The sequence below is a fragment of the Schistocerca cancellata genome, chromosome 3 (assembly GCF_023864275.1).
Source record: "Schistocerca cancellata isolate TAMUIC-IGC-003103 chromosome 3, iqSchCanc2.1, whole genome shotgun sequence".
Lineage (NCBI taxonomy): Eukaryota > Metazoa > Arthropoda > Insecta > Orthoptera > Acrididae > Schistocerca > Schistocerca cancellata.
In genome coordinates this window covers 39,640,473-39,657,340 of record NC_064628.1, presented here as the reverse complement: position 1 = coordinate 39,657,340, position 16,868 = coordinate 39,640,473, and the positions used below count along the sequence as shown (strand labels likewise).

General features: G+C 40.5%; 1 protein-coding gene and 1 long non-coding RNA gene across 5 annotated transcripts in view; one reads left to right on the top strand and one right to left on the bottom strand.

Moving 5' to 3' along the window:
* LOC126176868 (uncharacterized) overlaps positions 1–16,868 on the bottom strand; it is a 169,109-nt gene that overhangs the window by 93,377 nt on the left and 58,864 nt on the right. The window lies entirely within an intron of this gene.
* Positions 1–16,868, top strand: part of LOC126176867 (phospholipase D1) — a 190,750-nt gene that overhangs the window by 129,134 nt on the left and 44,748 nt on the right. For all 4 annotated transcript variants that reach the window (XM_049924060.1, XM_049924059.1, XM_049924058.1 and 1 more), the window contains one exon: positions 6,565–6,776. In XM_049924060.1, coding sequence (XP_049780017.1) covers positions 6,565–6,776 — 212 coding nt within the window. The remainder of the gene's footprint in view (positions 1–6,564; positions 6,777–16,868) is intronic.

Genomic DNA, 16,868 nt, shown 5'->3' with positions numbered 1-16,868 from the left:
TGCCTACTTAATCATGATTGTACCCAGACATGCAGCTCTTCACCCAAAGCAAATCAATGTCCACAAATGTCTTTTTTTTAGGGGGCTCTAAAAATATGGAAATAATGTGGGGAAAGATCAGGACTGTACAGAGGATGTGTAAGGGCTTCCCAGTTATACTACTGCACCCTAGATGAAACAATCATGACAACGTGTGGGCATGCATTATCCTGCAAGTTTTGCCGGGGAGCCCTTACACATCCTCCATACAGTCCTGATCTCTCCCCATATGATTTACATATATTTGGAGCACTTCAGATGAGGAGGTGCACACCTGGTTACAATCACAGTATCATAGGCAACCACAAACAATTTTCCATGAAGACAATGACCATCTTGTCTCACAGTGGGGTTAATGTATTAATAGCTGTGGTGATTTCTTTTCAAGTAATAAACAGTTTACTTAATTTTTTCAATCTGTCTCATTTTCATTTGATTGCCCCTGAAAGTGTTCATTTTGTTTCTATATTTATTGTTATACTATAACAACTAGTGTTTGCTACTTAAAATTAATGGCTTTGTGAATGTGGTTTGCTCTTCACACTGAAGATAAAGCTGAAGTGAAAAAGAGGTGACAAATGATCCTTTCAGTGTCTGGGTGTTTGAAACAGAAGAGCAGGAACAATTAACTAATGGCCTAAAACAAGAACCACTGGAATGAGCCTTGACAGACCCACAACTGAAAATACTGGTTTCAGAGCCTTTGCTCTCAAAACTCCTAAGCTTTCATTCAATCGTATGAAACTGAGATTAGAGAACAGGAAGAAGTGAACAAATGAGTAATACTTTTCAAGTTCTACTGGAAAGAGAAGTCACTCCAAATTATTGCTTAAAATAAAAATAATATGGAAAGTATGGGTTGCTACTCACCACACAGAGGAGGAACTGAGTCGCAGACAAGCACACTGAAAAAGAATGTGATTAATAGTTCAGCTTTCAGACAATCCTCCTTCAGAAGTAGAATGCTCCGTGGGCATTGGTGTGTGCATGCATGTGCAGCTGCACTTGCCAGAGTTTTTTACTTCTGAAGAAGGATTTTGTCTATGAGCTGAAGTATTAAATCGCCAACAGTATGAGGAAAAGATGCAGTGCTACTCACTGTAAAAAGGGTATACATTTAGCTTTCCGGCAATGCCGTGTTCAGAAAAGGAAAAAAAAAACACACACACACACACACACACACACACACACACACACACACACACACATATACATTCAGTCCACACATCATGCACACATGACCGTCATCTCCAGCAGCTTGGATCAGAATTCAACTGTCAATCGGGGGCAGGGGACAGCAGGGTACAGATGGGAGAAGAGAAGAGCACTGTCTAGTGGAGCATGCAGTAACTCAATTGCCAAAAGGTGAAGTGTTGGGAGGCTGTGTGGCAGGTGGGGGAGGGGGGGCAGGAGCAGAAAGGGAGAGAACTGAGAAAGGAGAAAGACAGGTGGGTGCATTGGCAGAGGGCAGCACACAGAGATGATGAAGGGATAAGAATAGGAAAGAGGTGATAGATAGGACAGAAGTGTCCGAAACTGTGGGTAGAGGCAGCAGGTTACCATAGTTTGAGGCCAGGATAATTTCAGGGGCAGGGAATGCGTTGTAAGGACAATTCACATCTGGGCAGTCCAGAAAAGTTGGTGGTGGAGGGGAGGATCCAGGTGGCTTGGAAGCAGCCATTGAAATCAGGCATGTTACGTTCAGCTGCATGTTGTGCAACCGTTTGGTGGTGATTATTGTTCCTGGTGAACAGCTGGTTAGTAGTCATACCAATACAAAAAGCTGTGCAATGATGGCAGCAGAGCTGGTATATGACATGGCTGCTTTCACAGGTGGCCTGGCATCTGATGGCATAGGATAAGCCTGTAACAGGACTGCAATAGGAAGTGCTGGGTGGATGGATTGGGTACGTCTTGCACCAGGGTCTTCCACTGGGATATGATCCTTGTAGCAAGGGGTTGAGACTGGGAGTGGCATAGGGAGGGACTAGGATGTTGTGGAGGTTGGGAGAGTGATGGAACACCACTTTTGTAGGGATGGGAAAGATTTTGGGTAGGATGTCCCTCATTTCAGGGCATGATATTTGGTAATCAAAGCTCTGATGAAGTATGTGGTTCAGTTGTTCCAGCCCAGGGCAGTATTGAGTGATGAAGGGGGAACCCCTTTGTAACTAATTATTGGGGGAGGTGGGAGGATTGGGAGCTTGTGGAATGAGAAGGGGGGATGACACGGAAGAGCTGTTTTCAGAGTAGACTTATCTCCTGTGCCTTTTCCCCACATATCCCTAATCATCCCACCACCTCCAAGAGCCAGATATAAAGGAGTACCCCCCTTCATCACACAATAGCAACCTGGACTGGATTGGGTTCCAGAATCAAATTTTGGATTGGGTGTATCCAGAAGCAGATACAGAGTAAGATTATAGTTTGTGAAGTTGTGAGGAATTATGGGATGCATTTGAAGTTCTCAGTGGCTGTAAATATTGTAATATAAATACCACAGTAGACAGTTCAGTTGAAGAAGAATGCTCATCTCTATAAAGAACAATCACAGAAGTTAGACAGAGAAATATAAGTACAAGGAAGGCAGCTATGAAGACATCTTGGGTAACAGAAGAAATGCTTCCACTGATGGTCAAAAGAGGGAAGTACAAAAACATTCAGGGACAGATTGTAGTACACTGGTGTAAGTCACTTGGGAATGAAATAGTGTAGTGAACCCAAGGCAAAATGGCTGCAGGAGAAATGCAAAAGAAAAGAACAATAAATGGTCAATGGGATGAGAAACTCAGTACACAGAAAAGCCAAAGCATCATTTGCTGAAACTGAAAGCAAAGGTGACAACATTAAGAGCACAATTACTGTTTAATTCAGAGCAGAGAGCGGATAAATGGAAAGAGTACATTAAAGGCCTCTTCATGGGGAGGTCTTGTCTGCTGACATAAAAGGAAAAGAAACGAGAGTCAGTATGGAAGATATAAGGGATCTAGTATTAGTGAGAGTTTAACAGATCTTTGGAAGACTTGTGATCAAATAAGGCAAAAGTGATAAATACCATTCCCTGGGTATTACTAAAATCATTGGCGGAAGTGGCAGTGAAACTACTATTGAAGTTGGTATGTAAAATCTGTGAGACTGAAGGGACTCTAAAACATCTGGAAAAATATCATCTAGGCAATTCTGAGGATAGCAAGGGTAGATAAGTGTGAAAACTATCAGCCAGCTTAACAGATCCTGCGTCCAAGTTACTGATGAGAATAATGTGAAAAAGAATGGAAAAGAGATTTGAGGATTTGTTATTTGATGATCAGTTTGGCTATCAGAAAGATAAAGGCACCAGAGAGAGATTTCTGGTGTTGCACTTGATAATGGAAGCAAGACTTCAAAAAAATCAGGACACCTTCAAAGGATTTGAAATGTAGAAGAAGTATTTGATAATGTAAAATTTTGTAAGATGTTCAGAATTTTGAGAGAAATAGTTGTAACCTATAGGGAAAGATGGGTAATGTACAATATGTACAAGAACCAAGAACGAATAATAAGAATGGAAGACCAAGAAAGGTTGTAAGATACACATTCTTTCATTATTACCGTTCAGTCCATACATCAAAGAAGCAGTGATGAAACAAACAAAGGTTTACGAGTGGAATGAAATTTCAGAGTGGAATGAACAGTTTAATTAACACAGAATATGGAATGAGAATAAACTATGAAAGACGAAAGGAATGAGTAGTAGCAGGAATGAATACAGTGGTAAACTTAAAATAAAAATTGGTGACAAAGAAGTAGATGATGATAAGGAATTCTGCTGCCTCTGAAACAAAATAACACGTGATAGAAGAAGCAAAGAGAACATAAAAGGCAGACTAGCACATGTTAAAAGGGCATTCCTGACCAAAAAAGTCTGTTATTATCAACTATCAGACTTAAACTGAGAAAGAAATTTCTGGGCTTGTAAATTTGGAGCTCTGCATTGTGTAATAGTGAATAGTGGGTGCACAGAAAACTGGAGTAGAAGAGAACTGAAGTGTTTGAGATGTGGTGCTACAGAAGAGTGTTGAAAATTAGGTGAACTGACAAGAAGATAACAAATGAGATGGTTCTCTGCAGAATCAGTGAAGAAACAAACTTCTGGAAAACAGTGAGAAGAAGTGGGGACATGATGATAGGACTTAAGTTAAGACATTGGGGAATAAACTTCTGTGGTACTAGAGGTAGCTGTAGAGGGTCAAAACTGTAGGGAAAACCAGAGGTCAGAATACATCCAACAAATAATTGAGGACATAGGATACAGGTGCTACTCTGATGAAAAGGTTGCCACAAGAGAGAAATTTGTCACACAAGACTAATGACTCAGAAAAAATGGGAGGAGGGAGAGGGAGGGGGGAGGGTAGAGAGAGAGGGGGGGGGCTCACTATCTCTGAAGAAAACTTCTCTCGAAAGCTAAGCAAGTTATTGTTCTTTCAGTGAGTCTGTCCTCTGCTAGGTGTCTCTTATATCAGGTGAACAGCATTTTATTCTCATTTGCATATTTTAATCACTGTATCTTCACAAGTTGAGAGACAGTCTGTTGTATACATGCAAGTGATATCATTAAAATTTCTTACAAAATGATGGGAGAATTATTGATGAGCATACATTGTTGCAAATAGTGCCAATGTAGACTAGACATTAATAATTGCAATGTAATGCATTGTAAAGTGACTTTGTCATTTGACTTCATGAAGTGTAATTTCTCCAAAAAGTAGAGTGCTTGAAAAAAATCTCATTCAGCCAGTTGTTGAATATTGTTCATCAGTCTGAGACCCTAATCAAATCTAGTTAATTGTGGAAATAGAAAATATTCAAAGAAGAGCTGCAAGATTTATCATGTGCTCTTTTAGTTAGCACTAGAGTGTAACTGAAATGTTTGATGCATTCCACAGAGATACTGTGCAAGAAATGTATTGTGAATTGTGGAGAGGTTTATTCTCAAAATTCTGAGACCTACATTTCAGTAGAAGTCAAGAAACATGATGTGTCGTCCAAAATATATTGCCTAATGAATGTAGGGCACTAAAAATAACCTAAGTATGCTTGCATTTGTACACTAGAATGCCAGAAAGAGCCACTAAAATTCCAGAAATACATACTACAGTATGAGAAATATTGACTAAAAAGTATTTTAACCATATACTTGAAAGAAATGAACCAATGCAAAACAGAAACTCCTTACACATGCAAACCCTTAGTGGGCTGTTTCTAACATTAGTGATAATAATTTATCCTTGTTAAGGACAGCAGTGTTTTCTTTTGGCACTTGAAAGATTTTTAAAATTTGAAAATGTCCTGTCCTCTCTCTATATAGCATCAGAGGATTGAACTTCAATTCAGCTGTGTCACTTGGAGAATAGTCCTCAAAATGTTTCACAGGTTTCTGCACTAGCACAAAGTTAACATCACAAATAAAATGTAACCCGTGCATATGTTTTCTCCATCATATTTATTTTAGCAAAACTTGTCTCCTATGACAGCTGGTCACTGCTCATTGGTAACAGAACTATGTATTTCAAAGCAGACATCAAAGTCCAATTCCCTTCAGTCATTTGATTGCTGAGGCTAAGTTATTGATGTATGATTTGAGATATTCAAATTAACTGTGTGTTTTTGCTTCCCCACAACCTTGACACCCTAAAACTCCTTCAGTATAGGGACAAGTAAAATTAATATAAAAATTATTTAGGAGGTACACTTCTGTTAATAGTATTAATAGAATTCACTTCCTGTGAACTCATTGTTTCAATCAGAAGGGTTGTTTAAAAAAAATCACAAAGAAACTATAACAGTGTGAGGATTCATGCATTTTTAAGCCATAAATGTGTGACCATGTCAGGAATATTGTGTAGCTGCTTTCTTCTCATAAACAATGCCTCTTTTCTTGAATGCACACTCTAAGAAGACAGATTTGGCAGGGTGTGTATTTATAAGAATGGTTATGCATTTATCAAAAAATAATATGCATTTAAAATTTATTTTATGACACACAAATATATAAACAGATTAGTCATCTACCAATGAGCATAAAGGTAAGATTTGGGAAATTTGGCCTTATTGACAATCTTTCTTGTATCATATGTGAATGATACAGGAACTGGTGGAGATAGTAATCCTGGTGCCCTATTTACCCTAGCCCATACATATGTAGAGGCTACAACACCTTGTTTACCGAGTATTGCAGTTTGCTATGTCAAGTTTTGAAAGTTGGTGGGTCATTTCTAAAGCTGAAATATTCTTCAACCATACTCATTTTGGCCTACTCATTTTACCTTTCATGGGTCACAGTCCAACCACTAAGATAATGTATCATTCGCATAACAACATAAGTATTTTCCTAAATTTTACAGCATAAGTGATAGTTGTAGTGAATAATTAATAGCTTAGCTGAATTTTCTGTTTGATACGAATATAGATAAGCAAAATGAAAATCAGAATTCCTACATGTAAATACACATATTATCATCAAAAACTATGGAAACATCATTTCAGGTTGTACGTAGTGCTTCAAGTTGGAGTGCAGGCTTCTTGGAGGCTGATACATGGGAGGAGAGCATACATGAAGCATATCTGGATATAATTACACAAGCGAAGCATTACATCTACATAGAAAACCAGTTCTTCATCTCACTCGCTTTCCAGAGTACCGGTGTGCGCAATCAAATAGGGGAGACAATTTTGAAACGAATTATTCGAGCACACAAGTAAGTAATTTTCTCCATCATCAACAACTCATGCATTACTGTAAGAGTAAATTTAGCCCAGAAAACAAGTTGAAGTATACATGATGTGTGCACTATTTCTTCAGAGTGCTTGCTTGAATGTATGATAATGAGTTAAAACATTATGACCACAAGGTTAATAGCATGATATTCCACCTTTGGAACACAATACAGAAACAATTCTGCATAGTATGGAAATGACAAGTCTCTTATAGGTCTCCGAAGACATGTGGCAATAGATGTCTACCCACAAGCCAGACAATTCCCATAAATTATGAGCTGGTAGTTTGTGGGCACAGAGCTGATGCCTAGTTGTGTCCCAGGTGTCTTCCATAGGGTTCAGATCAAGCAAATTTGATGGCCAAGACATAAATGTCAGTTCACTATCACTCCTCAAATCACTGTAGTACGATTTTGGCCTTAAGATGTAGTTTGCCCATGTAGTTCACAGTTACCATTGTGCCTTCAATTACAACAACAGGTTCCATGGGAGCCCAGCTGAATGTATCCCACAGTATAATACTCGATCTACTGGTCTGCACCTGTGATGTGTTGTATGTTACGAGCATACATATACCTGGATGATGGCATATCCAGACACAATAATTTACCTATGGTCCAGTATCGATGATCCTCTGCCCACTGCAGTTGTAATTGTCAATGTCATAGGGTCAGTGCAGAAAAATTTAGGGGCTTCTGTTCAAGAATGTGCGCTGAAGATTATGTTCCTAAACACTCCATGCCTACACCTGTACACCAGCATTGTACTTCTATTATCAGATATCTCACAGATGGCTGCCTGTTCTGCTTTACAGATAGGGTAACCTTCTGAATTCCAGGTTTTGTGATGAAGAATGGACATCCAACTTCTTGTTGCCTATTTGTAGTTTAACCAATTTTTTAATCTTTATTGAAATGACTTATCTTTATTTTTATTCAATTAATTGCTTGAAATGTAGTTTTTTTATTTCTATTAGTTTGTCACATCATTTTAATCACCGTTTGAACTTTTTTATTTGTTTCATTTTCTCTTTACATCATTCTTTCTCTAAATGGAACTTTTGAAAATGTGAATTTAATTATATTTTTCTATTCTAATATTTGATTGTTTGAAGATTTCATTTGATTAGTTAAAAAACAAAAGACAAAATAATCTATTTATATAGACTGTGCAATAGTGTGCAAAATATGTGTTTTCTTACCAGCTTTGCACAGTCTTTTTGCATGGTAATTGTGGTACAACATTTAAAACATAACCTAAAGTCCTACTGCACTATGGACAAAATAGACAGATGAAGATGTAAATGATAGAAGGGTTTATAAATAAAACAAAATTGGATCAAAATGAGACATAGATATAATGATAACAATAACCTGGACAAAGACACAGGATGAAAAAACAAAGGAATTTAAATCGAAATTAATACATAAAATTAATTCAAACTACATGAACAAAGATTTCAAGTGGAGAAAGAATGACATGAAGATAAATGAGAGCAAATGATGCAGTTGGTAATATGACTAAAGTGATGTGACAAAGGGATGGAAATAAAAAATTACATTTAAAAAATAAAAAATAAATTACTGCCCCTGATGAGATTCAAACCCATAACCTCCTACATGTGAAGCTATTGTCCTATCCATCACACCATGCAACCGGACTATGTAATACAGCTTTTATAACACTATTGAGCATCACCTTTTTTCACAAATGAGGGCCCACCAGCATAAATGGTTTCAGGGTATGATACCTGGAATCTTAACCTACATAACCACATATTTGGGTTCAAAAAGTTTATCCCACCAATGGGGACCTCTGCTTGTTAGTTGTAGAAAATCATAATATCAGTTGAGAAAGTGGCAAAATTTGCAGGGAGAGAGATGCATGGTCTTGTCTTCAAAAGGCGAAATTCCAATTAAGATATTGTTCTTCCACATATACTCATACTTACTTTACTGTTTCATGTCCAGAGGTCAAAGTTTTTCAACCCAGAATTGGGCTACGCCAACACATTGATACTTCCCTGCCACAATTCATCAGGAATGCATTTACTGGGACAGTTAGTACAGGTCAGGGTATATTCCATATCCTGGTATTCCCTACAATCACATCTGCCATCAAGCTCATCTATAAGACCTCACTTTATCAAGTGTGCCTTCATTGGTGCTGCACTCTTTCTGAAGCAGTTCAGGCTTCTCCAAATCTTCCATCTCAAATTCTTGCTGCTGTTAGCCAATTTTCTCAGTAAGTTATGTCTTGCTACTTGATTATGAGTCTTCTCACAGTGCAGTTTGTATGTCAATGACTGCCCCAGTATGACACTCACATGTTGGTTAATCTGCGTGTTCCAGGGCAATACTGTTCCAGGTTATATTATGCTTTCAGTTTGTTTGTTTAGACCAAAGATGGAAGATACTGACTTTTCTTTAAAGGATTTGGTTTGAGGGAATTTTCCTGTTACTGTACTAACATGGCGCTGAGAGCACATTCCAGGTTTTATTTTATCTACATCTACATCTACATCTATACTCCGCGAGCCACCTTACGGTGTGTGGCGGAGGGTACTTATTGTACCACTATCTGATCCCCCCTTCCCTGTTCCATTCACGAATTGTGCGTGGGAAGAACGACTGCTTGTAAGTCTCCGTATTTGCTCTAATTTCTCGGATCTTTTCGTTGTGATCATTACGCGAGATATATGTGGGCGGTAGTAATATGTTGCCCATCTCTTCCCGGAATGTGCTCTCTCGTAATTTCGATAATAAACCTCTCCGTATTGCGTAACGCCTTTCTTGAAGTGTCCGCCACTGGAGCTTGTTCAGCATCTCCGTAACGCTCTCGCGCTGACTAAATGTCCCCATGACGAATCGCACTGCTTTTCGCTGGATCATGTCTATCTCTTCTATTAATCCAACCTGGTAAGGGTCCCATACTGATGAGCAATACTCAAGAATCGGACGAACAAGCGTTTTGTAAGCTACTTCTTTCGTCGATGAGTCACATTTTCTTAGAATTCTTCCTATGAATCTCAACCTGGCGCCTGCTTTTCCCACTATTTGTTTTATGTGATCATTCCACTTCAGATCGCTCCGGATAGTAACTCCTAAGTATTTTACGGTCGTTACCGCTTCCAATGATTTACCACCTATGGCATAATCGTACTGGAATGGATTTCTGCCCCTATGTATGCGCATTATATTACATTTATCTACGTTTAGGGAAAGCTGCCAGCTGTCGCACCATGCATTAATCCTCTGCAGGTCTTCCTGGAGTACGTACGAGTCTTCTGATGTTGCTACTTTCCTGTAGACAACCGTGTCATCTGCAAATAGCCTCACGGAGCTACCGATGTTGTCAACTAAGTCATTTATGTATATTGTAAACAATAAAGGTCCTATCACGCTTCCTTGCGGTACTCCCGAAATTACCTCTACATCTGCAGATTTTGAACCGTTAAGAATGACATGTTGTGTTCTTTCTTCTAGGAAATCCTGAATCCAATCACAAACCTGGTCCGATATTCCGTAAGCTCGTATTTTTTTCACTAAACGTAAGTGCGGAACCGTATCAAATGCCTTCCTCAAGTCCAGGAATACGGCATCAATCTGCTCGCCAGTGTCTACGGCACTGTGAATTTCTTGGGCAAATAGGGCGAGCTGAGTTTCACATGATCTCTGTTTGCGGAATCCATGTTGGTTATGATGAAGGAGATTTGTATTATCTAAAAACGTCATAATACGAGAACACAAAACATGTTCCATTATTCTACAACAGATTGACGTAAGCGAAATAGGCCTATAATTATTCGCATCTGATTTATGACCCTTCTTGAAAATGGGAACGACCTGCACTTTCTTCCAGTCGCTAGGTACTTTACGTTCTTCCAGCGATCTACGATAAATTGCTGATAGAAAGGGGGCAAGTTCTTTAGCATAATCACTGTAGAATCTTAAGGGTATCTCGTCTGGTCCGGATGCTTTTCCGCTACTAAGTGATAGCAGTTGTTTTTCAATTCCGATATCGTTTATTTCAATATTTTCCATTTTGGCGTCCGTGCGACGGCTGAAGTCAGGGACCGTGTTACGATTTTCCGCAGTGAAACAGTTTCGGAACACTGAATTCAGTATTTCTGCCTTTCTTCGGTCGTCCTCTGTTTCGGTGCCATCGTGGTCAACGAGTGACTGAATAGGGGATTTAGATCCGCTTACCGATTTTACATATGACCAAAACTTTTTAGGGTTCTTGTTTAGATTGTTTGCCAATGTTTTATGTTCGAATTCGTTGAATGCTTCTCTCATTGCTCTCTTTACGCTCTTTTTCGCTTCGTTCAGCTTTTCCTTATCAGCTATGAATCGACTACTCTTAAACCTATGATGAAGCTTTCTTTGTTTCCGTAGTACCTTTCGTACATGATTGTTATTCCACGGTGGATCTTTCCCCTCGCTTTGGACCTTAGTCGGTACAAACTTATCTAAGGCGTACTGGACGATGTTCCTGAATTTTTTCCATTTTTGTTCCACATCCTCTTCCTCAGAAATGAACGTTTGATGGTGGTCACTCAGATATTCTGCGATTTGTGCCCTATCACTCTTGTTAAGCAAATATATTTTCCTTCCTTTCTTGGCATTTCTTATTACACTTGTAGTCATTGATGCAACCACTGACTTATGATCACTGATACCCTCTTCTACATTCACGGAGTCGAAAAGTTCCAGTCTATTTGTTGCTATGAGGTCTAAAACGTTAGCTTCACGAGTTGGTTCTCTAACTATCTGCTCGAAGTAATTCTTGGACAAGGCAGTCAGGATAATGTCACAAGAGTCTCTGTCCCTGGCTCCAGTTCTGATTGTGTGACTATCCCATTCTATACCTGGTAGATTGAAGTCTCCCCCTATTACAATAGTATGATCACGAAACTTCTTCACGACGTTCTGCAGGTTCTCTCTGAGGCGCTCAACTACTACGGTTGCTGATGCAGGTGGTCTATAGAAGCATCCGACTATCATATCTGACCCACCTTTGATACTTAGCTTAACCCAGATTATTTCACATTCGCATTCGCTAATAACTTCACTGGATATTATTGAATTCTTTACTGCTATAAATACTCCTCCACCATTGGCGTTTATCCTATCCTTGCGGTATATATTCCATTCTGTGTCTAGGATTTCGTTACTGTTCACTTCCGGTTTTAACCAACTTTCCGTTCCTAATACTATATGCGCACTATTTCCTTCAATAAGAGATACTAATTCAGGAACCTTGCCCTGGATACTCCTGCAGTTTACCAATATTACGTTAACTTTTCCTGTTTTTGGTCTCTGAGGACGGACGTTCTTTATCAACGATGATAATGTCCTCTCTGGTAAGCCGTCAGGTATTTTATCGTTTCGCCCAAGGGGGGGTCCCTCTAACCTAAAAAACCCCCGTGTGCACGCCACACGTACTCTGCTACCCTAGTAGCTGCTTCCGGTGTGTAGTGCACGCCTGACCTGTCTAGGGGGGCCCTACAGTTCTCCACCCAATAACGGAGGTCGATGAATTTGCAACCATTATAGTCGCAGAGTCGTCTGAGCCTCTGGTTTAGACCCTCCACACGGCTCCAAACCAGAGGACCGCGATCGACTCTGGGCACTATGCTGCAGATATTAAGCTCAGCTTGCACTCCGCGTGCGATGCTGGTTGTCTTCACCAAATCAGCCAGCCGCCGGAAGGAACCAAGGATGGCCTCAGAACCCAAGCGGCAGGCGTCATTCGTTCCGACATGTGCTACTATCTGCAGCCGGTCACACCCAGCGCGTTCAATAGCTGCCGGAAGGGCCTCCTCCACATTACGGATGAGACCCCCCGGCAAGCACACCGAGTGCACACTGGCATTCTTCCCCGACCTACCCGCTATTTTCCTGAGGGGCTCCATAACCCGCCTAACGTTGGAGCTCCCTATAACTAATAGGCCCGCCCTCTGTGACTGTCGGGACCTTGCCGGAGAATCGGCCACTGGCCCAACAGGCGAGGCATCCTGTGGTGGCTCGGAAACGATGTCATCACCACTAGGAAGCACCCCGTACCTGTTGGAAAGGGGTAAGGCAGCTGCCACGCGGCCAGATCCCACCTTCGCATTTCGGCCAGGCACGCGCGAGCCCACCACTGTCCGCCATTCAACCTGGAGTGATGGCTGACCGGTAAGATGCTCACTGCCGGAAGACGCAGCGACATCAGGGGCTCCATGTGATTCCAAGGCCACCGAAGTAGGCATAGGTCTCACCACAGTTGCCCCAACGCCACTACGAGCCGACGCCTGCGCCTCGAGCTCGATGAGCCTAACAGACAAAGCCTCCACCTGCCCCCGAAGAGTGACCAATTCTCCTTGCGTCCGCTCACAACAACCACAGTCCCTACACATGACTATGTTTACCCTACCCTATACGGTGACAAATTCCCAAGATAATCTTCTGATGAGCTACTCTGATAATCAAGAAACACTCACTGAAATACGAGACGCGAAAACTACGCTAGGTTTTCCCAGAAAAACTATTTAAAAGCTAAGCGCAGCAAATAAGTACAAAAACGCTTTATACAAACACTACTCGCTGCTGCTGGTGCTCTCGCTCTGGCTGTCACAAGACAACTGCTGATTCAAGTGACTAGTGGCTAACGGCCGCGAAACAAACAAAGACGGTTTTAGAGCGCTTTCTGTTCTAAACGATCAAGAAAACACTAAGAAATCTAACACGAAAACTACGTAAAGTTTTATCAAGAACTGTTATTTACTATGCAGAGCAGATAAACACAAATAGAATCCCTTCCTTAGTGGAAGGTCGTAAACAAAATGCAAAATAAACGCTTTATACAAACAGTACTCGCTGCTGCTGGTGCTCTCGCTCTGGCTGTCACAAGACAACAACTCAAAATGTTTTCTTGTGTTTTATCTCTGTCACACAAATGTTGTCAATCCCCACTGCTTTTCCCCTTTGTCATTGAGTTTAGTCCTAGGTAGAGTTCTTTCTGCTCTTCCGTAGTTTTTGTACAAAGTTCTCACCCACACCATCTTTGACCTCTTACTCCCTCTGACACATCATCCTTCAGTTTTGTCTCACCTCTTCCTCAACAGATAGATCCCTTTCACCTTGGATTCTGAGTGTCCTACCCCTCTAGTCAAATCTTAACCACAACCCCTCTCTCTCTCTCTCTCTCTCTCTCTCTCTCTCTCTCTCTCTCTCTCTTTCTCTCTCTTTCTATTTCTTCCCTGAGGAAGGAACTAGCAGTTCAAAAAGCTAAATTAGTTTTTACTTTTATATGTGTGTATTGGCAGTCACTGGATTTTCACCTCCCAAAGGTAAGTACTGACCAGCTATTTTGTCTCCTTGTTAAATTATGTTAGTAACATTGACATAATTAATCAAAAATGTGGGAAAAGGACAAGGACAGTATCAACCCAATGGATAGGTAATACAAAATGTATGTAGAGTATGGAACTAATATCTGTGTACAAAATGTTTTGCCTTCATGGAAAAATGTTTGCAGTTGCCTACAAAAAATGGTTCAAATGGCTCTGAGCACTATGGGACTTAACTTCTAAGGTCATCAGTCCCCTAGAACTTAGAACTACTTAAACCTAACTAACCTAAGCCCATCACACACATCCATGCCAGAGGCAGGATTCGAACCTGCGACTGTAGCGGTCGCACGGTTCCAGACTGTAGCCGCCTAGAACTGCTCGGCCACTCCGGCCGGCCAGTTCCTTACAGAAATATGATTATACCCAGGCATGCACCTCTTCATCTGAAGCAAATTGACGACCGCAAATGTCTTCCTTCATGGCTCTGAAAACATGGGAATTGCATGGGGAGAGATTAGGACTGTATGGAGGATGTTCAAGGGCTCTCAGCGAAACTTCTGGACGGGTTCACATATTGCCCAGGTTGTTCCAACTACACTCCAGAATATTCACTGGGAAGCCCTTATACATCCTTCAAATAGTCCCTATCTGTTTCCATGCAATTTCCATATTTTTGGAGCCATGAGAAAAGACATTAAAGGTTATCAGTTTGCTTCAGATGAAGAGGTGCATGCCTGGGTACAATCACGGTTGCATAGGGAACAGCAAACATTTTTTCATAAAGGCATTGACCGTCTTGTCTCACTGTGGGATAAATGTATTAACACTTATGGCAATTACTTTGGACATATTAATGAGTTTACTTTTTTTTCTCTCCATCTCTTTTGTTTTCATTTGTCTGCCCCTTAGAGATCATTGTTGGTGTGTATGTGTACCGAGAGGTGAATGATTTTGTAGAACATAATGCCTGGTAAAATGGTTCATTTCATGTTTAGTTCATAGTAGAAGCCCTTGAATTGTGCTTGATACACAGTACTCTGCAGGCACACTCTCAAAAATCCTCTTTCCTTTCTCAGTAAAATGGTAGATTATCTTTTGGTCTAGGAAAGGAAAAACTTCACCATTTATCTGACTGGGATTATCTAAATTTCAGTTCCAAATTCTGAGGCCATGTTCAGTCAGCAATAACAGTTCATTACAGAAATGTCCTATCAGTTTGTATTATCTTCTCAATTTGTTGCAACACTGAGGTGCCTCTGATTTTCACTAGCTGCCAAGCAGTCAAAGAGTCATTGAGCACAGTGTTTGATTTTTGCAAGTAGAATATTAAAATGAAAAATAAGGGTGGTCTTTACTCTCCAGTTGCTCTCACAATTTTCATACACATCATTTTGTAACTTTGGATAACCATGTCCAGTGCACATAGCACTGTATTTTAATCAGCTGTCATTTTCAGCAGCTATATCATTTGGTCTTTCTTTATACTGATGTGTCCCCCTGAAAAAGATTGACTAACAGGAGAAATGGTACTCAAATCGACAGTACAATCACTAAAATTATCCTGCAAAGTCATATTGATTTCTGACACCCATATGCCATTAACAATCCAATACACACTCTTTGCCCTGTGTTGTTCCTGAGGAGGCTTACATAATTCTAGCACAGTTTCAGAACGGAATAACTGGAAAATGTTTTTAAGTACATCAACATATAGCATTTAAAGGTTGAAAAGTTCCACTTGCACTGAACGCTTTTATTGGAACTTATAGGTCACTATCCTATACATAGATATTGCCCTCACATTCGCCAAAAAGAATACCGTGACACTGTCACATTGCAGCTGTACTCAAGTCGAGTCTGGAAGCACAGTTATCAATGAAATAAAACACTTAGCACTGAATGCACATTAATTGCAGACACATATAAACAGCCGGAAAAGAACTGACTCCTGAATGGAGAATGCTGCTGTTTATACAAGGAATATTCCAGAATATGCAAACATAATAAGTTTCAAGAAACTTCCAGAAATGTTAAATATTATACAACAAATGTTTGCTGATGGAATTTGAACTGGAGGCTTGCAGTACACCAGACAGCAACACTAACCGCTTCTCCACGAGGCCTGCATCCCCATGCCTTCTCCTGAAGAAACAGCCACCTGTAATTTTAGATGTCCTCATTGGAGCCAATTACAGCATCCTGGATTTAGATCTTGTCTGGGATAGGAATCCTCTGTATGTTAACACTGGAGGATTGTTTTGTACATGTTGCATTGTCATATACTCCTCACTATGATGAGCTTCAGTGGTAAGTGGTAGACACTCCTGTAGAAGTTTCATGTTAATTTTGAGGCATCAGCTTCATTGAAGGAGAAACCTCCATCATCAGTCTGAGTCTCAGGACTGCAGTATATCTTCATATGGAGGACATAGATGTCTCTGCGCTTTTGTCTTCTTTGTGAAGGGTCATAATCTTCCACTTCGTATACGATATCTGACAAGTGACGCAGGATACAAAGTGACCCAAAGTTGTGTTTCAGTAACTTCTACACAGGTGTAAAAATGCATATCAGGTCTCCCAGGCTGTCTCACTGGCTGGTGCTTGGCATTATAGTGCTATCGATCCTTCTCCTGGGCATCCAGGGTCTGTGCGCAAGGCAGCTGTCTTTCTTCTATGGTCCTGTTGACGTGTTTCATGTAGTCATCCTGAGTATCATGTAACTGCAACGAGAACA